The sequence below is a fragment of the Schistocerca nitens genome, chromosome 2, assembly GCF_023898315.1.
Source record: "Schistocerca nitens isolate TAMUIC-IGC-003100 chromosome 2, iqSchNite1.1, whole genome shotgun sequence".
Classification (NCBI taxonomy): domain Eukaryota; kingdom Metazoa; phylum Arthropoda; class Insecta; order Orthoptera; family Acrididae; genus Schistocerca; species Schistocerca nitens.
In genome coordinates, this window is record NC_064615.1 from 342,995,108 (window position 1) to 343,020,783 (window position 25,676).

General features: G+C 42.0%; 1 protein-coding gene across 2 annotated transcripts in view; it reads right to left on the reverse strand.

The window, feature by feature from the left end:
* LOC126236148 (CSC1-like protein 2) overlaps window positions 1-25,676 on the reverse strand; it is a 208,804-nt gene that overhangs the window by 44,148 nt on the left and 138,980 nt on the right. For both annotated transcript variants that reach the window (XM_049945233.1, XM_049945232.1), the window contains exon 9: window positions 12,217-12,337. In XM_049945233.1, the coding sequence (XP_049801190.1) occupies window positions 12,217-12,337 (121 nt within the window). The remainder of the gene's footprint in view (window positions 1-12,216; window positions 12,338-25,676) is intronic.

Here is a 25,676-nt window from a genome sequence, read left to right on the forward strand (position 1 = left end):
CATCTGCAATGAAAGATCACCCAAGAACACCAACTGTGAATATATTGAGTGCTGGTAGGCAAATTTGGATCTGAGGATAAGGCCACAAATGTGTGCACTCCGAGTGCAGGTCTGATTTTTAGATATTCCAAGAGTAGTGGAGAAAGAGCTGCTGCACTTAACATTCACCAATCTACAGTGCTGAAAATTAGGAAAGAGAAAGAAAGAAAGAAAGGGAAAAGGCAAATGATGCAGCAACACCAGCTTGTTCTTTACTAGAAGCTCTGAGTAAGAAAAGAAGTTATGACAGATGGTAACCAAGATAGCCACATTCCAGCAGGATGTAATGCACAGACATGTGTTTGCTCATTATCAATGCAAGGAATACCCTTTGTTAAAGAAACATTTTCAGGCTCAAAGAAGCAGAGCTGTTCACTGGGATTAGGTCGTCACTTCAAAACTGTCCTCGTGAGCTTGGTTTCCAACACAAAAAGTTTTTGTCTCCAACATTTATCATCGAGAGAAGTGACACAGTGGCCTGGCAATACTGGCATCTGCGTTGTGTGAGGAGTACTTCATTCAAAGACATTGTGTGGCTGGATGAAACATGGGTTTAATATGTGTTGCACACTGACAAAGGAGTGGATGGACTGCATAACATGAGGAATGATGGAAGCACTGTTAGGCTAGGGCAGAATGATAACTGTCCTTCACACTGGTTCTGTCCACAGCTTCATTCGACTTTTATATTGCTGTTCTATTCCGGGAAGCATGATGAGAAAATGACCACCACCGTTCTCACAGAGTGTCTTTCTAATGTTCTGCTCCAAAATATTCCTCCAAACTCTGCAGGTGTAGTGGACAATGTGTCGTGCCACTCCTCTGTGATGGATTGAGCTCCAACAATGCAATGGAGGAAAGAGGATATTTTGCTCTGTGTACAAAGAAAATAAAGTTGAACTTAGCATGAATAAGGTGGACTTAATAGAACTTTTAATGCTGTACAAACCAAAGTCCCCGCACTACCAGGTCGACGATCTGGTCAACACTAAAGAGCATAGTGTGATCAGGTTTCCTGATCTGAATATGTGTGTGTGTGTGTGTGTGTGTGTGTGTGTGTGTGTGTGTGTGTGTGTGTGTGTGTGAGCGCGCGCACGCGCAGTTGGAAGGTGATGTGGCAAGAAGCAGCATGAAGTTTATGCTCAGTGAGACTCAAATGCTGATGAAAGAAGCCATTGCAAATATTACCCCACAGGACTGGTCTCTATTAGTGAACTATACCAAGAAGGTAGTTGAGAAGACATGGATTCAGGCAGGACTGCTACAAGAACTGATTGAAGGGATGGCTATTTTGGTCAGCTCCAATATCAGATCCAGGTCTGAGGAAGAGGACAGCGAGGTTGCTCCACTTATTGAATATGTATGAAAGTTTAAAGCAATGGAAAATACAGGATGGAATGTAACATCGTTATAGAAGGAAAGTTGCTACTCACCATATAGCAAAGAGGCTGAGTCGCAGATAGGGGCAACAAAAACATTGTCACAAATAAGAGTGTGGCTTCAGCTGTCAGAGAGAGAGAGAGAGAGAGAGAGAGAGAGAGAGAGAGAGAGAGAGAGAGAGAGAGAGAGTAGTGGCGTGGGAGAGCAGTGTTTATGTGTCTGCACGAGAGCGTGCATGCATACGTGTCTGTTTTTGAAGAAGGCCTTGGTGACTGAAAGCTTATTTGTGACAATCTTTTTGTTGTGCCTATCTACGACTCAACATTTCTGCTATATGGTGTGTAGCAACTTTCCTTCCATAATATTGTTATGTATGAAAGTTTCAGGGGTTTAACTGCACTGTTCAGTACTGTCATTTCTTTGCCACCAAAGTACATTTGCCAGGCAGCCAGCTAACAACTGCTACTTAAGATACGCATAGCATTATCGCCACCAGCAGCACACTCAGCACACACTTGCAATCATGCTTCCCTGAACTTGCCCCACACTGAACTGTTGAAAGTCTCAACTTACTCTAAATGCACTATAAGTAAGTGTTGGTTGGTTGGATTAAAAGAGGGGGAAAGGGACCAAACTACAAGGTCATGTGTGCGGACCGGGCGTGAGTTGTGCTTCGGTAGCTCAGATGGTAGAGCACTTGCTCGCGAAAGGCAAAGGTCCCGAGTTCGAGTCTCGGTCAGGCACACAGTTTTAATCTGCCAGGAAGTCTCATATCAGCGCACACCCTGCTGCAGAGTGAAAATCTCATTCTGGATACAAGGTCATCAGTCCCCTGATCCAAATAAAAAAATGCCACAAGTGTGAGAATAAAACAAACGAGACTGACAACTCAAAGCAGAATGGAACGGAAACTCACAAGAACAATGAAGGGCAACACCACATGTAAATGGACAAAAGGGGACAAGAAAATCACAGAAATGCAAGAAACAGGATGAAGAGATTAAAACAACAAAGCAGATTACCATGGCTGGCTGACCACGAGAATAAAAATGGAGAAGCCAGCCACTCTGCAACACATTAATACAGAGGGACAAAGGACATGTTCTAGAACTTAGATCCAATGATAAAATCCACCCTCAAGAATAAAACATAAAACTACATCAGCCAACGAGGCGTCATCAGATAAAATTAGCGGCACCAAGTCCCGTAACCCAAGACTTAGTCGCTGGGCAGTCAAAGTGGAACAGTGCACCAGAATATGGGCCACTGTCAACTGGGTGCCGCACCGACACTCAGGCAGGTCTTCACGGCGCAGGAGGTAACCGTGGGTCGCCCAAGCGTGGCCAATGCAGAGCCGGCTCAGGACATTCGTAGTCTGCTTAATGACACACAGTTTGTTGTGTGTACTGTTATGCCATTCAGTCTCCCAAAGCTGAAAAACCCTATGGCGTAAGACAGAACGCAGGTCAGGTTCAGAGATGCCCATCTCCAGAAGCAGATTCTGCATAGCCTGTTTGGCCAGCCTGTCGGCAAGTTTGTTGCCTGTGATCCACACAAATACCACTGAACGATGGGGCCAGTCCAGGGCATAAATGGACTCCTGGATGGACGTCACCAAATGATGGCGAGGGTAGCACTGGTCGACAGCTTGTAGGCTGCTCAAGAAGTCAGTACACAGAAGAAACGATTCCTCAGGGCATGAACGGATATAATGAAGTGCACGAAATATGGCCACCAGCTCTGCAGTGAATACACTGCAGCCATTGGGCAAGGAATGCTGTTCAAAATGGCATCTGTGGATGTAGGCGAAGCCAACATGACCATCAGCCATCAAGACGTCAGTGTAAACCACTTCAGAGCCCTGGAACACGTCAAGAATCGAGAGGAAATGACAGCAGAGAGGGGCAGGAGTAACTGAGTTCTTAGGGTCATGCAAAAGGTCCAGATGAATCTGCAGCCTAGGTGTACACCATGGAGGTGTACGAGGACGGACCTGGATGGGATGTGGTAAAGGGAAGGACTCCAGTTCAGACAGAAGGGATTACACGTGAACCGCAATCGTTAGCCCTGACATGAGCAGCCGATGTGGGAGTTGAACTGCCGCGAGTGGAAAAAGGAGACGGTAATTCAGTTACACAGGAGAACTATGAATGTGTGCAACGTAACTGGTGAACAGTAGTGCACATCGGAAATGCCATGAGGGACTCCGATCAACAGACTCTTTCTATAAGCTCCCGTCGCTAGGCAAATGCCACAGTGGTGCACTGAGTCGAGTACACACAACGATGAGGGTGCCACCAAACTATAAACCAGACTCCCATAGTCAAGGCAGGATTGAACAAGGGCTTTGTAGAGCTGCAGCAGAGTAGAGCGATCTGCACCCAACTCTGTGTTGTCCAGGCAGCGGAGGTCATTGAGGTGCTGCCACCAGCACTTCCGCTTAAGCTGACGAAGGTGAGGTAGCCAAGTCAATTGGGCATCGAAAACCAATCCTAAGAATCGATATGTCTCCGTTACAGTGAGTGGATCGCCATGATGGCCAAAAACTGGAAGTCATAGGCGAGAGCCCATGATTGCACCTTGTGGATGGCTCCCTGTAGGCGCCGTTCAGCAACACCAGTACTGGTGGAGCAGTACAAAATGCAGAAGTAATCTGCATACAAAGACGGTGAGACGGACAGCTCTACAGCTGCTGCTAGACCATTAATGGCCACTAAAAATAGTGATACATTCAATACAAAGCTCTGCGGGACCTCATTCTCCTGGATATGGGGGGGAGGGGGGGGGTGGGGGGGGGGAACTATGGGAGGCACCAACTTGTACATGGAAAGTACGGAGCAACAGGAAATTCTGGATAAAAATCGGGAGGGGCCTCGGAGCCCCCACCGGTACAATGTTGCAAGGATATAATGTTGCCAGGTGGTGTCATACGCTTTGCGTATGATAAAAAAAGATGGCAACAAAAGTGTTGGTGTCTGGAAAAGGATGGCAGACTTTAAGGACACAAGATTATCAGTGGTAGAGCGCCCCTGGTGGAAACCGCCATGATATGGAGCCAGTAGGCCACATGACTTCAGGACCCAACCCAACTGCCAACACACCATACATTCCACCAGCTTACAAACAACGTTGGTGAGGTTGATGGGCCAATAGCTATCCACATCAAGCAGGTTTTTACCGGGTTTGAGCAACAGAACGATGGTTCTCTCCCACCATTGCGATGGAAAACTACCATCTCACCAGATCCGGTTGAACAAGATGAGGAGATGGCGCTTTTAGTCAGACGAGAGATGTTTAATCATCTGACTGTGGATCTGATCCAGCCCAGGAGCCATGTCGGGGCAATGTGAAAGTGCACTGAGGAGCTCCGACTCTGTAAATGTGGTGTTATACAGTCATTGTGGCGTGTAGTGAACGAGAGGACTTTCCTTTCCATCCGCTGTTTGAGGTTGCGAAAGGCTGGAGGGTAGTTCTCCGATGCAGAGGCTCAGGCCTAGTGCTCAGGAAAGAGCTCGGCAATCGCATTTGCATTGGTACTTAGCATGCCATTGATGGTAACTCCAGGGACACCTACATCTACATTTATACTCCGCAAGCCACCCAACGGTGTGTGGCGGAGGGCACTTTACGTGCCACTGTCATTACCTCCCTTTTCTGTTCCAGTCGTGTATGGTTCGCGGGAAGAACGACTGTCTGAAAGCCTCCAAGCGCGCTCGAATCTCTCTAATTTTACATTTGTGATCTCCTCGGGAGGTATAAGTAGGGGGACACCTGTTGGGGTCTGGTACCCAAAAAGATGTCTGATCTACGTCCAAACTTGGGAAGGTGACGAATGGCGCTCAATGGTCGAGACGTACCTCTCCCAACTCTCCTGTTTCCGCCGTTTTATAAGCTGGCGTACACAGGCACAAAGATGCTTAAAGGCTACCAGATGCTCTAGGGAAGGGTGTCGCATATGTTGCTGTAGAGCTCCCCGACGCCCTGTAATTGCCTCAGTGACTTCTGGCGACCAGCAAGGGACTGTCTTTCACCAGGGTACCCTAAAGAGTGAGGGATCGCATTTTCTGCCACAGAAATGATTGTGGTAGTCACCTGCTCAACCATCACATCGATGTTACCATGTGGGGGAGAGTCAATGGTGACATCAGAGGTGAAAGTTTCCCAGTCCGCCTTGTTTAAAGCCCATCTGGGAGGGTGTCTGTGGGCCTGATGCCGCAGCAGTGACAGGAAGCTGGGGAAGAGGTTACTACCACACAGGTCGTCATGTGTTCTCAAGTGGATAGATGGGATAAGTTCTGAGCTGCAAATTGATAAATCAATGGCCGAGTAACTACCTTGAGCCACAATGAAATATGTGGCGGCCCCAGTATTTAAGAGGCAGCGATCGAACAGAGAATAAAGTTTCGACATTTCTGCCTCGGCCAGTAAGAACTGGGCAACTGTGCCACCCCAGAAGGGGTTATGGGCATTAAAATCTCCCAACAGTAGGGAAGATTTAGGATGTTCATCAATCACTGCAGTTAATACATTCAGGGATACTGCACCATCTGGAGGAATATGTACACTGCAGACTTATTTCCTGCGTCATCCTTATTCTGACAGCCACAGCTTCAAGATGGGTTTGAAAGGGCATAATTTCACTACAGACTGAGTTTAGGACATAAATGCAAACACCACCTGACACTAGATTATAATCGCTATGGTTCCTGTAATACCCCATAAAGCCGCGGAGGGCAGGGGTCCACATTGCCGGGAACCAGGTTTCGTGGAGGGCAATGCAGAAAGCAGGTGTAAATCTTAACAGTTGCCGTAGCTCAGCCAGGCAGTGGAAAAAACCGGCGCAATTCCACTGGAGGATGACATCATCATGAGACTGGGAAGGCATGGAACATTCAATGAGGCAGTCTACACCTCAGGGTCATCTGCTGCCACCGACATTTTGCCTGAGCAGTCTATACCCACTGTGTCTGAGGGTCCGGCGAGATCCAAGTCCTCAGTGGCTGCCAGAATCTCCACCCCATCCTCAGATGCAGAGCTTGTAGGTAGCAGTGGTGTGGGTGCCACCCCAAGTTCCTGGTTCTTAGGGGTCTTCTTTTTCGATTTCTGGTGCTGTTCCTTGGGTTTCTCTGGCTGGGAGGACTTCACTGAATCAGTCTGTGGGACTGAGGATGAGCGTGAAGCCTTACGACCAGCTGCTTTTGGGCTCTTCAGCCACTGGCGGGTGCGATCTTTCCCACTAGCAGAAACCAGGGAAGGGAGCGACCCCAAGGAAGCCCTTCTTAGCGAGAAGGGCCGAACAAGCCTTACACTTCTCTGGCTCAGAAGTGGGGACAGAAATCCTCGATGGTTCGGGGGGTGTTGCTCCCGAAGTAGGTGGTGCGAGGGCAACAGGGACAGAAGTGCCCCCACCATCAAGGGGGCAGGTGTAGTATCCCAGTTCTGAGAGGCGATAGGAATTCGAGGAACTGATGGGGCAACAACTGTTCTTGTAGCGGCGGCATATGATGAGTTCATAGCCACAGGATGTAAGCGCTCAAATTTCCTCTTAGCCTCAGTGTAGGGCAGTCGGTCCAGGGTCTTATATCAATGATTTTCCTCTCTTTCTGTAAAATCATGCAGTCTGGTGAGCAAGGGCTGTGCTGGACATCCACAATATTGACAGTTGGGGCTGGAAGTACAGTGGCGGAAGACATATTGTTGAACTTCCAGCACTTAAAGCACCGTATCGGGGAGGGATATATGGCTTGACGTCAGGGCGGTATATCATCATCTTGACCTTCTCAGGCAATGTGTCACCTTCGAAGGCCATGATGAAGGCACCCGTGGCAACCTGGTTATCCCTCGGACCCTGATTGACATGCCGGATGAAATGAACACCTGACCACTCTAAATTGGAGCACAGCTCATCTTGAGACTGCAAAAGAAGGTTCTTGTGGAATACAATACCCTGGACCATATTTAGGCTCTTATGAGGCGTGATAGTAACAGAAACATCCCCCAGCTTGCCACAAGCAAGTAATGCCTGTGATTGGGTACAGGATGCTGTTTTTTTATCACAACTGACTGAGAGCATGTTTTGGACAAGCCCTCCACCTCTCCAAACTTGTCCTCTAAATGCTCCAGAAAAAACTGAGGCTTCATGGACATGAAAGATTCTCCATCAACTCTCGTACATATGAGGTACTGGGGCGAATAAGCTTCACTGCCATCCTTAGCCTGGCATTCTTCCCATGGTGTGGTCAGGGAGCGGAATGACTTGGGCGTCCTATTTCTTAGCATTAAAGTTAGACTTTGCCGCTTATAGACTGCTGGCAGCGACCACCACCAACAGATGACATACTACGTTTCATGGCGTGTCATCGCCCTGATGCCACACAATCCGACCATGGGCCCTCCCCATGGGCGCCACCCAGCCGCAGCAAAGGCCACCTGGCAGGATCGCCATTGCCTGGAGTCCCAATTCCCCATGGTGACAGGCATCTACTCCTTGGCACATGTCGGGAGTTAACGGCACAGACATCAGCAGAGTGATCCCTGTGTTCAGCAGAGAGATCTCTGTGTTGTCAGGGGGCTACAACCAACAGGGTACATGGCGGCTCCACCACAATGGACTGGCTACTGTGCTGGATATGAGGTGCAAAGAAGTCCATGGTCATTGTTGGCACAGAAAGCGACACTGTGTAGTGCATGGTGGAAAACGCACTCAGGAAAGTGTCCTCGTCCAAGAGATTGAGGATGGGCGGGACTGCAATGTGACGATGAGAAAATGGGGTAAAGATCTCAATGCACCATGAACATGATTACCATGTAAGGTGCCCTTCCTCCAATTGGCTCGCTCTTCAGGAAAATTTTGAAAAATGGAGGTCAAACCCTACAGTGGACCATCACATAAAGGCCGAAACATGTGAGACTCCTTTTAGTCACCTCTTATGACAGGCAAGAATACGTCTAGCCTATTCTAACCCCTGGACCCTCAGTGGGGTATACATAGGTGTAGTCACTGAAGCTGCATGAGGTGCTTCATCATCCTACCTTGCATGTATCCCCTGAATGGCCTCACTGCTTGTGAACAGAAGTAATTACGGGAGAGACAAGCTATTGTATATGCAACACCATCAGAAGTCTCCAAAGCATGCCAAATGATGGAGCTAGGTGGCATCAATAGCGATGAGCAGGCCACTATGTAGTAAAGGAACAGGAATTGTGTATAGTCTATGGAGGAAATGGCTTGTGTCTTAAGTAGGAGAGTAGGTTGACATCATCATGATCTGAATCAAGCTGATGACACCCTATTTAAATTTCTCCACAGCCTCAATACTTTCTCCACAATTGCTTCACATGGTCCTTCGCAACCCAACAACTCAGCTTCCTTGATTTACCTCCACTTCAAAAGTGGCTAAATCAGCACCCCCATCCATATCAACACTACCAAACATCGTCAGAAATACTGCCAATTTGACAGCTACCACACATTCCATACCAAGCAGCCTCTTCCACACGGCCTAGCCACCCGTGGCCATTGCATTTATATCGACAAGCAGTGTATCTCCAAAAATACCACGAGTCTCACTGAGGACTTCACAGACCATAATAACCCTCACAACCTTATACAGAATCAAATCTCCCATGCCTTATCTCTCGACTCACCCACCACCTTCCTGAGCCTCATCATATGGCCACAAAGGAGCTTTCCCCTGTGATTCAGTGCCACCCAGGACTGGAGCAACTGAATCATATTCTCCACATGGGTATCACCTGCATCTCATGCCCTGAAATGAGGAATATCTTACCCACTGCCCTTCCCACTCCTCCCGGTGTGGTATTCAACAGCCCACCAAACCTATGCAATATCCTCTTTCATCCCTACTCCAACCCTGCTCCCAACCCCTTGCTCATAGCTCATATTCCTGTAACAGACCTATATGCAAGACTTGTTCAATATATGTGCATAGGGTGTCCTCCACGTCAAAGAATTCTCCAACCTGTTCACCAGCCACTCCTGCCTTGGACTACCACAACCTCTACAACAGCCTACAAACATCCACCACATCCCCTCATAGCTGAAAAATCCTGCTAGATGCAAATTCTGTCCCATACAGCCTCCCACCACCACCACCACCACCACCACCACCACCACCACCACCACCACCACCACCACCACCACGTCTAGTCACACATGTCACCTATCCCATAAAAATCAGGGCTGCCTATGGAAGCAGTAATGTGATCTACAAATGAAGCTGCAACCACTGTGCTCCTTTCCATGTGGCACAATAGCCATCAAGCTTTCTGTCAGCATGAATGGCCACCAACACACTGTGGCCAATGGACAGCTAGATCATCCAGTTGCTGAGCCTACTACCCAACATGACATTCTCCTCTTCAATTACTGCTTCACAGCTTGCGTTATCTGGATCCTTCCTACAAATACCAGCTCTTCTGAACTACACAGATGGGAACTCTCATTGCAATACGTCCTATGTTCCTGTAACCCCTCTGGCCTCATACTTCATTAGCCACTGTGCTTCACCCAAATATCCTCTTCCCTGCTCCCACTCCAGCACTACACAGCCTTCTGTTTCACCAACACACCCACATTCTTTCCCTCCCCCCATCTTCTACTTTCCTTTTCCAGCCCCCCTCCCCTCTGTCTAACCTCCCAACTGAACCTACCCTGCCCCACCATGTCCCTGCACACTCCCACTATCCACTCCCTACCCTGCTTACCTCCCCCTCCCTGCCCCAGCCACCACCTTACCCGTACCACCAAAATTGCTTCTCTCATGTGCAGTTGCTCACAGTACAACCTTAGTCACCAGAGCCGGTGGTCATATGTTTGTGAGCTGTGCTTGTGTGGTGTCTTCTTTAGAAGGCCTTTTGGCCAAAAGCTCACTTGTTTAGCAGTCTTTGTTGTGCTCGTCTGTGACTCAACACCACCTCTATATGGTGAGTAGCAATCTATCCTTTTCATAATATTAAACAATAGAAACTCCAGGTAGGAATATCCACACTGTAGAAAAAGACATATTGATACTTACCGTAAAGAAGACACATTAACTTGCTGACAGGTACAATTAAAAGACACTTAAATAAAGCTTTTGGCCGCAGCTTTCATCAGCAAGAGAGACAAAATGCACCATTCATACATACGAGCAAGCATACCTACAACCCCCCCCCTGCCTCCGCCCCCCCTTCTCTCTCTCTCTCTCTCTCTCTCTCTCTCTCTCTCTCCTACCATTCTGCTTCACCCCACCATTATTTACAAGCAACTTCAAAACTACAAACAACAACTGCAAACTGACACAGCAAAGAGGCATTCTGGCCTGAGATTCTAGAGTTGGCAGTCATACAGGCATGAGGTGTGCTTGCTTGTGTGTATGACTGGCGTGCTTCTCTTTTGCTGATGACGGCTGTGGCCAAAAGCTTTAGCTAAATGTCTTAATTCTGCCTATCTGCAACTTAACCCGTCTTCTTTGCTGTAAGCAGCAATCTATCTTTTTATAATAATGTCATTATTACATCCTGTATTTTTCATTAGGCAAAAAAGTTTTGTAGTAATGACATTATTATCAAAAGATAGATTGCTGCTTACAGCAAAGAAGACGGGTTAAGTTGCAGATAGGCAGAATTAAGACATTTAGCTAAAATAAAGTTTTGTAGCAAATGGCCACTAGTAGCATGTGGTTGCAGTCTCTCTAAACCAGAAGTGCAGTTTTGAGAATGAAGACTACTATGTCACTATAACAGTTTTCTTAAATGAGTACTGAAAATTTCCCTCCACTTTCCATGTAATTTTAACCCTCCTTTGACTCCTGCTATTACAGATATCTATGTTGGACTAAGCATAATTTCCATGTATGGTTGGCTATGTATGAGTGGTACAAAAGCTGGTGAACTAGTAATATAGCTGTAATAATAAAACAAAACATTATAAATAGGAAACACTTCCCTGCGTTTGGCAAAATTTTATTTGTTTGACCATGAACCAGCATTGGGTTCAAATGGTTCAAATGGCTCTGAGCACTATGGGCCTCAACTGCTGTGGTCATAAGTCCCCTAGAACTTAGAACTACTTAAACCTAACTAACCTAAGGACAGCACACAACACCCAGCCATCACGAGGCAGAGAAAATCCCTGACCCCACCGGAAATCGAACCCGGGAACCCGGGCGTGGGAGGCGAGAACGCTACAGCAAGTTATAAAAGAACATCCCAAACACACATGAAATGAAATGTAACTTACAATGGCATCATTTATACAGGAGGTACAAAAGACATAAAAATTATAACACGTAGACTATTTACATAAGAAAGTACTATTTTTTTTACATCACACTGAAACAGTTAGCTTTAATTAAAAGATAAAGTTTTTCATGAAATGACTTAAATAAAAGATGAAAAATAAAGGTGAAATTATAATTTTAATCCAATATTTGTGTAACTAAAACTTTCAGAGAAGAGGGAAAGAAATGTGAGTTTGGTCATTTAATAAGAAGACAATGACCCAAGAAACAAAGCTGGTTCATTACTTCATTAGTAAATAAATATAAATTAGCGCAACATCAGAAAGCTTTTTCTAAAATAATAATAATAATAATAATAATAACAATAATAATCATCATCATGAAAGCACTGAGAAAACTTTCAAATTTAACAGAATGTTTCTGCTTCTTATATAAATACTTTTAGTTGTAAAACCACTCTTAAAATGTAGAAGACATCTGGTTTCTTGGCCAATCCATCAGTAAAACCTTTAATTTGAAATTACATAAATTTGTATTAATAGACATAACTCACAGGTGGGCAGCAGGAGTCACAACAGCAGATGCTTCCACATGCATATGGTCTCATTAGTAACCTTTCATTCTTTGTTTTTAAGTAATTCTCACAATACAGCTTTGCCTGATAAGCTTTCTCTCTGCAATAAAACAAAATGAATGTTACTCCAAAAATAATTTATTTATGCAAAACAGAACTCTCAAAACTATGCAATCTGTGCCAAGTCTAAGGCATATGCAGATTTGAGAAGACTGCTAACACAGTCTGTGTCACAATTTACCACTAGAAGCATAAAATGTAAGTTTTAACTCAGTTATCAACAGAACAAAGCAACAGCACAAAATTTAAACTGGATAATCATTTGGTTATATGATCAGAAGACCATAGTGAAAGGGAAATCAATAATGGAATGCAACAGGGGAGATAGAATAACTCCAGACACTAGGGGAGAAAGGAAGGGAGGGAGGGGGGCGGGGGAGGAGGGAGGGGGGTGGGGGAGGGGGGGGGAGAGAGAGAGAGAGAGAGAGGGGGGGGGAGGAGAGAGAGGGGGGGAGGAGAGAGAGAGGGGGGAGGAGAGAGAGAGGGGGGGGAGGAGAGAGAGAGGGGGGGAGGAGAGAGAGAGGGGGGGGAGGAGAGAGAGAGATTGATCAAGTTAAAAGTCAGAAGGCTAAGGAAAATTTAAAGAAATTCTTGCAAAAACAACAGGTGGGAGGAGAAATTAAAAAACTAACAGAGAAAAAGAAAGAAAGATGACAAATAGAACAAAAGATATTCAAAGTAGACAAGGAGAAAAGTAATGAAAAAGTGAAATATCAAGAAACAATATTTTTCTTCAGTTATCTTCTCCTGTTCATCCTCTTGGCACACCTCATATTTCCTAACACACTTCTTCTCCCAGCATTCTGCTACACCCCCACACCTTCCCCAAAGGAGAAAGCACAGAATTATTTACATGCAATTGAAGGTTTCGGAACACTACAGTCAACAACTGCGACTGACACAGCATAAATATTTATATCACTTGAAAAAACAAAGTGTTTCCAATAAAACTTACAGGCATTTCATGTGGCTACTCTATAGGCTACAACACAAATCATTTCAGTATCTTAAGTCTTATTACACATGTCCCAATTTCTCACAAGATCAGCAATTGCTTTCATGACTACTAGTCACAACTCTTCAAATATCACATGACATTAAAGACATGAAGGTACAAGTACACTATTTTATTTTTACATAAAAAATTAAGCTCGACTGGGTACTTGCGGAGGAAAATTAAGAAGGAGATATGTGGGGACACATCCAACTCACTGCTGTGGAAGTGCAACATTTGAATGATCAGAAATATTTTGGAAAAAGTGACATTTTGTCAATGGAGTGAGTGATTGATTATTTTGTAAAAATCGCATATGACTGTGTCATAAGATTGTGAATGTGTCTATAAATAAACAAAAAATATATCTCAATAAAAGTAGGTTTGAGCAACAAAACATTGCAAAGTAAAGTCATCACACACTTCACACAGTCGTGATAGTAACTCTTAATTTCAGCATGTGCGAGTACACAATATCAGTGACTGCTCACTCTGAAATTAGCTTTGCCTACAAACACTGGTAGACAATGTAGCACAAAATTAATTCACTATAATGCATTCACAAATGTGCTCCAAGATTGACGCTACTTCTCGTAGCCTCAAATGCATACAACATGACAATCCATTTTATAAATCACAGAAAACATAGCACTATCATTAATGAAGTTTCTATGGGAGCAGTCTCCTTCTATTCACACAAAGTCTGAGGAAACACGAGAACAAATTTCTTGATGAGGACCCAATAACAGAAATAACTGCATCCAAAATTGTTTCCAGTAAAGGTGTACATGTAGAGCATTTAGAATCGTTGATTGCCATAGCTGAAGATCAGAGGTAGCTTCTTTCATCAATCCCTTCAGTCTTCTGATAAATGTGTGTGACATATTACATATTCCCTGCTGACAATCAGAGTTGACCTGGTTTTACTGCAGAAAAAAAGAACTACCTAAGCAACTGTTTTATCTGTTGGAGATTCTGCCTGTGTATACCCTATAAGTATACTAACTAAAAAAAATCAAGGAATCTGAATGCTTATGAACAGTTACCCAAGCATTCCTGGGATAAAGGGAGCTGTTCTAGTATGCTTCTGTAACACTACTTTAGTACTGCCTGTAGTATTGCTCAGGAATGTTTTTTCCTGTCTACAGTGAATTTTTTCACCCTAGCAGTTTTGCTCTCTATTTTCAAAATGTGAACAATTCCCAAATATGGAATTTTGCTTCCTCCTTGAGAGAAATGCCTTATAACTGTGTGATGTGTAAACAGCTTATAAATATGACACTTAAAAAGCCTCATGTCTGTGGGTGGCTTTTCTTACTTCAGAAATAGCGACAACTGCTGGCAAACCTCATTCTACCACGCATCAAAAGCTTAATTAGATAAGAATATCAAAGAAGTTATTTTAAGACTGATAAGACATAGCTGAAAGACTGGTGAAGTTAAATGGGCTGTTTTAGAGCTCAGTCCAGTGATATTTAACAGAATATTAGTGACTGTACTTCTCGGTGACCAGCAAAATAAGCATCAAGTGGAAGTATGCTGTCCCTTGAAAGAACAGTTCCCAAATGAACCACAATTTTCATTTACAAGGTTATTACAGGTGACAGGTCACTTTGCAATAGTTACAACCCTGAAACTAAGCAGCAGGCTAAACGAATACATCATTATTTGCCTTGACCCAAGAGGCTTGTCAAGCGAAGTCTGTAACATTATAGACTCTAAGCATCACCTTAGATAAAAGTGTGGAATGTAGTTGACAGTCAGCACAGGTGGCAAGTCAAGGGAGTAAGGAAGGGTTTCCCCATGTACCTGCAGCCAGCGGCTAAGGGAGTTGCGTGTGCCAGTCGAACAGAAAGTTGGTTGTATTTAGTTAAAACATTTTTAATGTGATACAATATTAGTTGAAGGTGGTGTTTTAACAGTTACAAGCAGGCTTGAGCATTGTTATTGCATAATGTCTGAATAAGCTTAGAGCACTTTAGTCAATTTTCTGACTGCCGAAAGTTTAAAAAGGTATGTGGATTGAAAATGACAATGTCAAAATTCCAATCATAAAATAAAACCTAAATGTATAAATCCAAATCTTATGTGTGAAAGTGGCATAACACCAAAATTGCAACTGTACAATAATACTACAGCTGAAAGCAAGATGACTTAATTTTAAAAAGTTATACAAGCCGTGGACTCATATTACCAGAAATTAGTAATTCACCTGTGCCATACTACAGACTGTAGACGATAACAGATAAGATTCTGGAACAATAAGAATCTATGCTAATGCCTAGAGAGGAAGATGTTGTAGTCTGGGATAGCATTATCTGCAAAAGCCCACTTTGAACAGTTTAGTGTGGATACATCATAGAACTCTTGGTTTGGTACACGTTGGAACAATAGTGTAACACTGCTAGTGGATCACATGAAGCAGCAGTGGCCAACTGTGGTTTGACTTACTGCAGTGGAGAGGCTACAGCATCAATCAATGGTGTTTTCAATATGTGGCAGCAGCAGGCAAATCAGTAGTGCAACAGTTTCACTAAGCAACAGGCAATAATACAGGGGTTTCACCATACAGCAAGTTATGGCAGAGGTACCACATTGAGTGCAGGATGCCTAAGTTACATTAGCATATTAGTGCATTTCTTTTTCCTTTGTAACCATAATTATTTCAAGTCTGAATAGATCACAAAATCAAGCGGTCAGTATGTGGTAATGATTCAGTGGTCAGAGGAGACACTGGTAAATTTGTTGCAAAATGAAGATGTTTCCTTTAGTGGAACTTTGAATTCAATTCCGCAGAAAAAAAAAATCTGCAGTGAAGCAGGGAAGATGGTGTTTTTGATGACAATGGTAATATGAATTAGGATAGATTGCTACTCACCACATAGAGATGAACAGCAGGCAAACATATTTAATATTACGCTTTTATATTTTAGTTATCAGATGAAGTCCACTGTAACAGTGTGCACATGTGTGCATGCGTGTAGGCAGAAGCACATGCCCCATCTGCTAAAGCACTTTGTGTAACATATAAAATCTAACAGTCTACTATTAAATGTGCCTGTCTGCTGTTTAATGCCTTCTCTATGTGGTGAGTGCAATCAATACCAATTTATATTTTTGTTTGCAGCTACATAATAAGTTTTACGGGGGAAAAAAAATGGGGATCTGAAGACCATGCCTAACTGGGAGTCTGGCTTGTAGTCTCTCAGCAAGTCTTATGCATTCTGCCCTTTCAGAAACCATGCTGCAAGCATGATACTATCAAAGTCTTCAATTTCAAACATACTATTTCCCTATAGTGTACGATTTTTACTTTGCTGAAATAAACTCAATGGGATTGTAATGGCAATAGTGTACTGACAGCCTAATAGCTTTGTGTTCATGATGTTTAACAAACTTTTGGATTTAATAAATACAATATGCAAGCTTTTGGGCACAACTAGCAGCATAATATAGTATTTCCTGATACATGGAGGAGGAGGTTTGTTGCTTTACACTCAGTGGATGCTGGCACTGTTGACACAAAAATCAGACTTGGGGAGAGGTATGATAACTGGTTTAAATATGTGATGGTAATCCTTAAAACACAAACTTATTACTTAATAGAGTACAAGATTACTCTGAGGATTAAAACTCCTGTCTGCTGATCTTGCATGAACAAGAAATGTGACCCAACTTTACCCACAGGCATTTTTGGAGCACTGGGCCTGTCACTTATTTTCCATCACACTGATCTTAAGTAGATTAGATTAGATTAATACTTGTTCCATAGATCATGAATACGCGACACTTCGTAATGATGTGGAACGTGTCAGGTTAATAAAAGACGTCTGTACAAGTTATTACACTACACAAAATATTGCATGACACTAATGTTTAAGTTGTTGTTGTTGTTGTTGTTGTTGTTTTCCCCCTTAATTTATATCTAAAAATTCAGCCAATGAGTAGAAGAAGTTGCCATCTAGAAATTCTTTTAATTTATTTTTAAATGTTAGTTGGCTATCTGTCAGGCTTTTGATGCTGTTTGGTAGGTGACCAAAGACTTTTGTGGCAGCATAATTTACCCCTTTCTGCGCCAAAGTCAGATTTAACCCTGCATAGTGAAGATCATCCTTTCTCCTGGTGTTATAGCTATGCACACTGCTATTACTTTTGAACTGGGTTGGATTATTAACAACAAATTTCATAAGTGAATATATATACTGTGAGGATCCCTAGATCCTTAAATAGATGTCTGCAGGATGACCGTAGGTGGGCTCCAGCAATTATTCTGATTACACGTTTTTGAGCAATGAATACTTTTCTACTCAACAATGAATTACCCCAGAATATGATGCCATACGAAAGCAGTGAATGAAAGCAGGCATAGTAAGCTAATTTACTGAGATTCTTATCACCAAAATTTGCAATAACACTAATAGCATACGTAGCTGAACTCAGACATTTCAGCAGACCATCAATGTGTTGCTTCCAGTTTAACCTCTCATCAATGGACACACCTAAAAATTTTGAAAATTCTACCTTAGCTACAGACTTCTGTTCAAAGTCTATATTTATTACTGGAGTCATGTCATTTACTGTACGGAACTGTATATACTGTGTTTTAGCAAAATCTAAAGAGAGTCCGTTTGCTGAGAACCACTTAATAATTTTGTGAAAAATATCATTTACAATTACATCACTTAGTTCTTTGTTTTTGGATGTTATTACTATACTTGTATCATCAGCAAAAAGAACTAACTGTGCATCTTCATCAATGTGGAATGGTAAGTCATTAATGTATATCAAGAACAGTACAGGACCTAAGATCGAACCCTGTGGGACTCCGTACTTGATTGTTATCTGAGTAAGAAAATCAATGACAGAGCTCAAATTGAAAGAAATGAGTAATAATACAAGGTCATTCTTCCTACTACACTCTTTCAGGGAATCAACATTGAAATCCCCACAAATGATAATTTGCTTCCTCCTGTCTGACAGATAGCACAACAAAGCATCCAAGTTTTCTAGAAATAGCTGGAAATTCCCTGAGGGGGACCTATACAGTGTTAAAATTATGAAAGTTCCATCATTTATTTTAAGTTCAGCGGCACATGCTTCCATATGTTGCTCTACACAAAATTTTTTAGTTTCTAAATTTTTTACACTGTGGAAGCTTTTGACATATATGGCAACTCCTCCTCTCAACACATTATCTCTACTTACATGTGCAGCTAATTTGTACCCATTGATGCTAACCTTTCTCACTGATATGCAAATGTGATGCTCAGACAGGCATAGTACATCTATTACATTCTCAGTTTCTATATCTTCTAAGCAAAGCAGAAGCTCATCTATTTTATTCTTCAATCCCCCAATATTTTGATGAAATATACTAACATTATTTTTCACTTTACTTTTGTGAGTATCTTGAACTTTTTTTAACATCTTTAGTACTTGCCTGGCTGAGTTTCCCACTGGACACTGATCTTACACTAAAAGAGTTTCCACCATGAGCTGTGGTTCCTCCCCCCTTTAAATTTCCTGCTATCAGCCCAGCCAGTTTACCCTTCCCTTTCTTGTTCTAATTTACATACATTTCTTCAATGTAATAAATGCAAGACGTGCCACTATCTAAGATCTCCTGCATTCTTCCTTGCAGACACAATATCAGTCCTTTCCATCAACAATTTCTTGTCACTGGTCATTTTAAGACACCTGAGGCCCACGTCTTAATATACATAACTCCACCTACCAACAGCCAAAAATCGCAACTTCCATAAAAAAAAGTAGTTTTCTACCATCAGATATTTATCTTGTTCACAATGTTCCAACAGTGATAAACCATAGGGATGCACTCTAAAGCTATTGCAAAAGAGAAAATACACATAAAAATGTGGAAGCTAGTCTCTAGAATCAGGTGTATTCTCTTTGTTGGACCTTGCAGCTACTGCTCAATTGTATTTAGAATCTTAAGAAACTCTTAAGAATTATTTTTATCATTATGTGTTAATGACGTGCTGGCCATTCTCTCACACTGTTAATATTACTTCTGTGTCAATGACCTTCTGTTATACTTACATCCAACAATCCTATGCACAGACATACAGCATGTAAATGCTGACTTACCTGACTTGTCAGAGTGGACATAGGACATAGGTTTGAAACTTAACCTATCCAAAATGCAAGCAATCTTAGTTGCTTATGAGAGACTTATTACCCCTAAAGCTCATAAAATTTTTTCCCCAATAACCATAAACAGCATAGAATAACTATTTGTTCTTCTGCAAAGAATTTTAGGATAATTTTGGACCATCACAGACAGTACTGTAAAGACTACTACAGTCTGAAAGAACCTTAGAATAACCATACTTTATTATGGTGATCCTAATCTTTAAGGACTTTTGTAGGCAAAAATAATGTGGGCTGTAACTGGCACAGAATGCTTATATGTGACACACTTGTCATGTTCATTATTTAGACTATCACTCCCACCTGTAAGGAATTGCCGAATTTCCTGGAATGACTATTTCAATGAAATACATTGAGATTGAGATAAAGAGCATCAAATATTTTACATATTTGTTTTATTCATTTCAAAATTTTGTACATGGGCTGAATTTCTGTCAAATATAAACAGAATATTGTGGTTTCAGAATACATGACACGATAGTGTAATATGTAAAAATTACAGACTAATTTGGATTTTAGTTACGTCATTGTCCCAGAGAACATCTCAGTACTGCTGTGTGTGGATAATTATACCCTGTATTTGCTTTATAATCATCTCAATCACTGCACTGCCTCTTACTTATCTTCAGTTCAGACTACTATCTGAACAGTAAAGCAGAAATACTAGTTCTCAACGAAGTAAAATCCTTTTTATACCACTAGATAACAATTGTTTTCTCAAAATCATTTTCTGTGTCAGGAACCTGACTTTGAAATGGTCTTCCTCAAAATATGAGAAAAATTAAATTCTTTTTTAATTTCAAAAGATAGTTAACGGCCCATCTGTAGCAATAACTCTCTTCTGTACACTTGTCCGCAGCTCACTTATGTCAACAGCTCCTCCTCCTCCCCCCCCCCCCCCCCAAACATCTTTCCTTTCCCCTTGTTACACAGTTATCTACGGAAAGTCTGTTTTTCTTCACAGCAATTGTCACTGTAATTTTCAATCTTCTCCTCTGTCAATATCCCTTCTGTTTCTGATGACACTAAACACTGCTTCAAATGGGCTAAACTAATCAACAATATTACTATTATTTGTAGTCCTCCATCATCATCATCATCATCATCATCATCATCATCATCATCATCATTTCTCCATTTTGATCAACCACGGACCATGTTAATTCAACTTTCTGTTTTAGAGTTTTGTTTACCACTCAATGCATTCATTTCTGGAAATTTTCTTTTCTCTCTTGGGTTCATGCCTTCCCTGTCTCTAGCTTCAGCTTTTCTTTGAAATCTTTGTGTGTTCATAGTTTTATCTTAAGTAGCTATTTGGACATCTTTAGGGGAAACTTAAAGTTATCTTAGATCTTCATCAACTTCTGTTAACCATCCCCCTTTGGTTTTCAAGATAAGAAAGTACATCACTACCATTTTAATTACCCTTCCTGAGCTCATTCATAACATGTGGGCATAAAAGGCAATCATTTTCCGAGTCATGTCATTTAACTCTTCCACGTGCTTACATAGTTTGTGGTTGTGCCATCTTCTGTACTCTTGGTTTCTCAATGTGACCAGGATTTTTCTCAAAATCTTTCTTTCTCTGGCATTTAGTTTCTCCACTGGTACTTTCTTCTTTTTTGTTCTAAGAGTCTTTGTCATGTACAGAATCTCCAGTGAAACAGCAGTGCAGTAATGTTTAATTTTGGCATTTTAGGATATTTATCTCTTATTGTAGATGTCTTTAGGTAGTTAGCAGGCCATTCCCCATTTTGCAAATGTATGACAAGAAAGCTTCTTTCTACGACAGGTTAGGCTCTATCCATTCACCTAAGCATTGAAACTTTTCTGCCTGCTTAATTTTTCCTACCCCAACCTCCAGTTCTCTTAGTACTGATTTTATGTCTCTCGTAAAATGTGTCTACATCTACATACACATACATATACACACTCCGCAAGTCACTGTAAAGTGCACAGTGGAGGGTATCCTGTACCACTAATAGTCATTTCCTTTCCTGTTCCATTCACAAATACAATGAGGGAAAGAGTGACTGTATGCCTCTAAGAATCCAAATTTCTTGTATCTTATCTTTGTAGTTCTTACACAGCAGTACAATTGTTCTGCAGTCAGCTTAAAATGGCAGTTCTCAAAATTTTCTCAGTAGTGTTCCTCAAAAAGAACTTGATCTTCCCTACAGTGATTCCCATTTGAGTTCTCCAGGCATCTCCATAATACTTGTGTGTAGTTCGAACTTACTGGTAACAAATCAAGCAGCCACCTCTGTATTACTTTGATGTCTTCCTTTAACCCATGACCTCTTTTACAGATGAACCACACTTTTCCAAAATTCTCCCAATAAACTGAAATCTATTATTCACCTTTCCTACCACAATCTTCACATACTCATTTAACTTCATATCATTTTGCAACATTATGCACAAGTATTTAAACAATATGACAAGGACGACACTACTATTTCTGTATTAGAATAGTATGAGTTTGTTTTTCCTACTCATCTGCATTAACTTAAATTTTTCTACATTTAGAGCTAGTCGCCATTCATCAGTCCAGCTAGAAATTTTGTCTAGGACATCTTGCATTCACCTACAGTCACTCCACTTCAACACCTTCCCATACACTATAGCATCATCAACAAATTATCACAGACTGTGCGTGCCCTGTCTGCCAGACCATTTATGTATACAGACAATAATAGCAGTCCTATTGCACTTCCCCAGGGCACTCCTGACAATATCCTTGTCTTTGATGAACACGCGCTATCGAGGTCAACATACCAGGTTCTATTAAGAAGTCTTCACACCACTCTTTTAAGTGGGAACCTATTCCATATGCTCATACCTTCATTTTCTCAGTGGAAATTGGAAGCCCTGCCTTCAATGCATGTGTCTTCAGTCACAGACCTAAGCAGTGCCCACAATAACATAGCACTCCCAGTGGCAGTCACAAAACTGAAATAACAATGCATAATCCACCCATTTGCAGGACACCAGTTATCTTTTCTCTCAGGTTGCTACTGATTGTACATGAAGGGCGTATATTAGGACCACAGACTACATACAAGTAAGGGGTCCTGCAAGGATCTGTTTTGCCGTCTTTTCTCTTTAATATCTATTGTGAAAGTTCTGCAATTTGCAAATAATATATTATTTACATGAAAAGTTACTTCTCTAGAAGACTAAGTCACAACTGACAACTACAGTATTCGTACTCCAACAGTGGCTCATAAGGAACACACTTGATATAGCCACAGGTAATCAAATGCAGTATTGTTTCCAAGGCACAGAGTGAATCTGCAAGCATTAGCACTACGCCCACAGCACTTCGCTTCAAAGATGGTAGTCAAATATCTGAGACTCTTCACTGTCCATAAGCCAACACAGAAGATGCACACAAAATATGTGGCTAAGAAATGTTAGATGGCTATCAACATCACAGATATGACAGGACTTGGATGGGGCATGAGCATCGGCACAGCACTAACACTTGACCATACAACGGTTCATCCAATCATTCCCTATATGAGTGGTTACAGATCTGCACTTGACATTTATCTTAGCAAAATTTGTAAATTCCAGTATAAATTATTGAGAGCTTGTTTGGGCATAATGCATTCCACGTCCACTACAATTTGTATGGTGGGGGGTGATTATGGGGTATTTTTAATATTTTGAATGACAAACTAAGACTTAATTAGCCATAAGAAGTTTCAGTTGGACACCGTTAAAAACCTGTGTAACACTGAGTTTTTAAAATCATTTTCTTGAATGAAAAACATCTGACTACACTACATTTTTTCCTTTCCCTGAGAGCTGGGGGGAGGTGGGGGCAATGGACAGACAGATCATGACCCCCTCCCTCCCTTTACATGAATACATCAATCTGAAATCAATCACTTAAAACCTAATCACATAGCTGGATGCTTCTGGATCACTAACATTCTTCTTTCCCCAGTTCAAGCACATTTAAATACTCAGGCAATTTCTAGGAAGGTTATTAGAGCATCCTGGCTAAATAGTTCTTGTGTCCCATTCCCACTGAAATCGTTTAAGGTGAATGTAGTAACCCGTGATTGCGAGACCCACATTAACTATAAAACTTCACCGCATTTTTTAAGCCCGTATCCAGAGGCAATGTATATTTATATTGATGGCTTGAAAACAAGTGACTGTCAGAAGCGCATACTGCATATCAGGTATCATAACAGCAGAACTTGTTGCCTGTTAGAAGCACTGTGTTTCTGCTTGTGCATTACATCATCTTTATATTTCCTGCTCAGTGAATCTTTATCTGCTATAAAAGAAGTTAAAAATTTTAGCATCTGTTTGACCAAAAATCCTATTGTACCCAGGATTACTGAAGTTTGCTGAATAATCACTTTTGTGTTGCTATCCAAGCCACACTCTTCTAGAATTTGATATAGTGTGGTTTGATCAAATGAGTCATATATCATCCTGAAATTGGCAAAGGTCATCACTAATTGCCTACTCCTGAGTTTTAGGTTCAAAATGATGAACTTCAGCTTCACAATCTGTTCACCACATGATCACCCCTTCCTGAAACCCCCTTGGTATTCTCCCTACTGTGGATCAGTTTGTTCCATCCTATTCTTTAGATTCTGTTATTGAAAATTTTTCAGCTTCCCAAATTTCTTGAATACTTGCACCAAGTTTATCAATTCCCATATACCCTACATGCTGCCACAGTTCAGCAATCATCAGATCACCACCCAGTCCATTGTTGGCCTTCAGTGCTTGGATGACCTTTGCAGTTTCTTCCTTCAGGGATGGAGTGTGTGTGGAGTGTGTGTGTGTGTGTGTGTGTGTGTGTGTGTGTGTGTGTGTGTGTGGTGTGTGTGTGTGGGGGGGGGGGGGTTGAGGTTTTCGGGCACTAAACAGCGTGGTCATCAGCGCCCAAACGCATAGAAACAGGAACACATGAGGTGAAGGTGTAACGCCGGAAATGCATATCCTCCTATTTCCATCTATTGCACTGCAAAATTTTTTCCTTATTTTGCTACCTGAAGATATAACATTTCTGTGTCTTTGTATATTGTAATTGTTTTACTATTTGTATATATATATGCATTTATGTCGATGTATAATCGGTTTGTTTTGTGAATATTATTTGTATTTATATGCTGGGTCTGGCCTAGGGAAAACTATGCTATTGAACGAATACATCGATAGGTCGTGTGGAGAACCAAAGTGTTTAGGATCTTTGGTAGTGTTAACTCTGCCGTGTGGAGCGCGGGATGAGCAGAGGGAGTCTGGCTGGGGGAAGTGCAGTGGAGCAGGTGTGTTGTGTGACACTCCCGCGAGTTGCCGCTCTTTCGGGGTTGGGCAGCATGTAATTGCGCTCGACTTGCTATGATAGTTTCTGACATGGTGTCGCGGACGGGAAGCATTAGCTGGCGCACATCAAGAGCCCGTTTCGCCTGGTGACCGTGTCGAGAAGGAGGCGCACCAACATCCAGCTTCTGCAATAGCGACGGCCGACAATGAGTGACTGTCGCCACCTCCTCGATCGACGGCTTCAAACCTTCAATCAACCAACAAGGAAGACTGGAAGCACGTAAAGTTTTAGAACTGTATGGCAGACCTCAGGTTTTAAAACTGTTCAAATCAGAAAATTACAGCAACGTAGCATGAACCTTTGTTGCTCATTGTCCCAATTGCATTACCAAGCAGGGTCCCTTCCTTTTCCGGAATGAACCCGAGTGTCGTTGAAATTCAAACGCCAGCATTAAAGCAGTATTATTCTATTTCACTGCTTTAATTTCAAAGTTCAGTTAAGGTATACATAGCTGGCTACAATATTTAGATTACACAAGCACAAATTATGAGTGCGAGTTTTGTTACCATATTTTAGCTTACCTGTGACTACAGCTCAGCTTGGTACGTACTAAATTTTACTATTGTTAATTGTTCAGAACCATTTAATTCAAGTTCAAAGTTAAATCTCTTATTTCTAAATTGCGTAGATTCAAGTAGCTTTTGAAATGATTGTTGAGGTAGTCCAAGACTAACCGTATTTTACTGAATTTCGATGTGCTTCAGAAACAAAGCTCACTATTAACTTCAGTCACTAAATTAACTTTTGATTTTCCGGTTTTATTAATTCTTTTGCTAAATTAAGTCAGAGTGTAGCGAAATTTATTACTTCTGACAAACTTTCAGTTTTCACACTACACGTGTCAACCTTCAGTTGCCA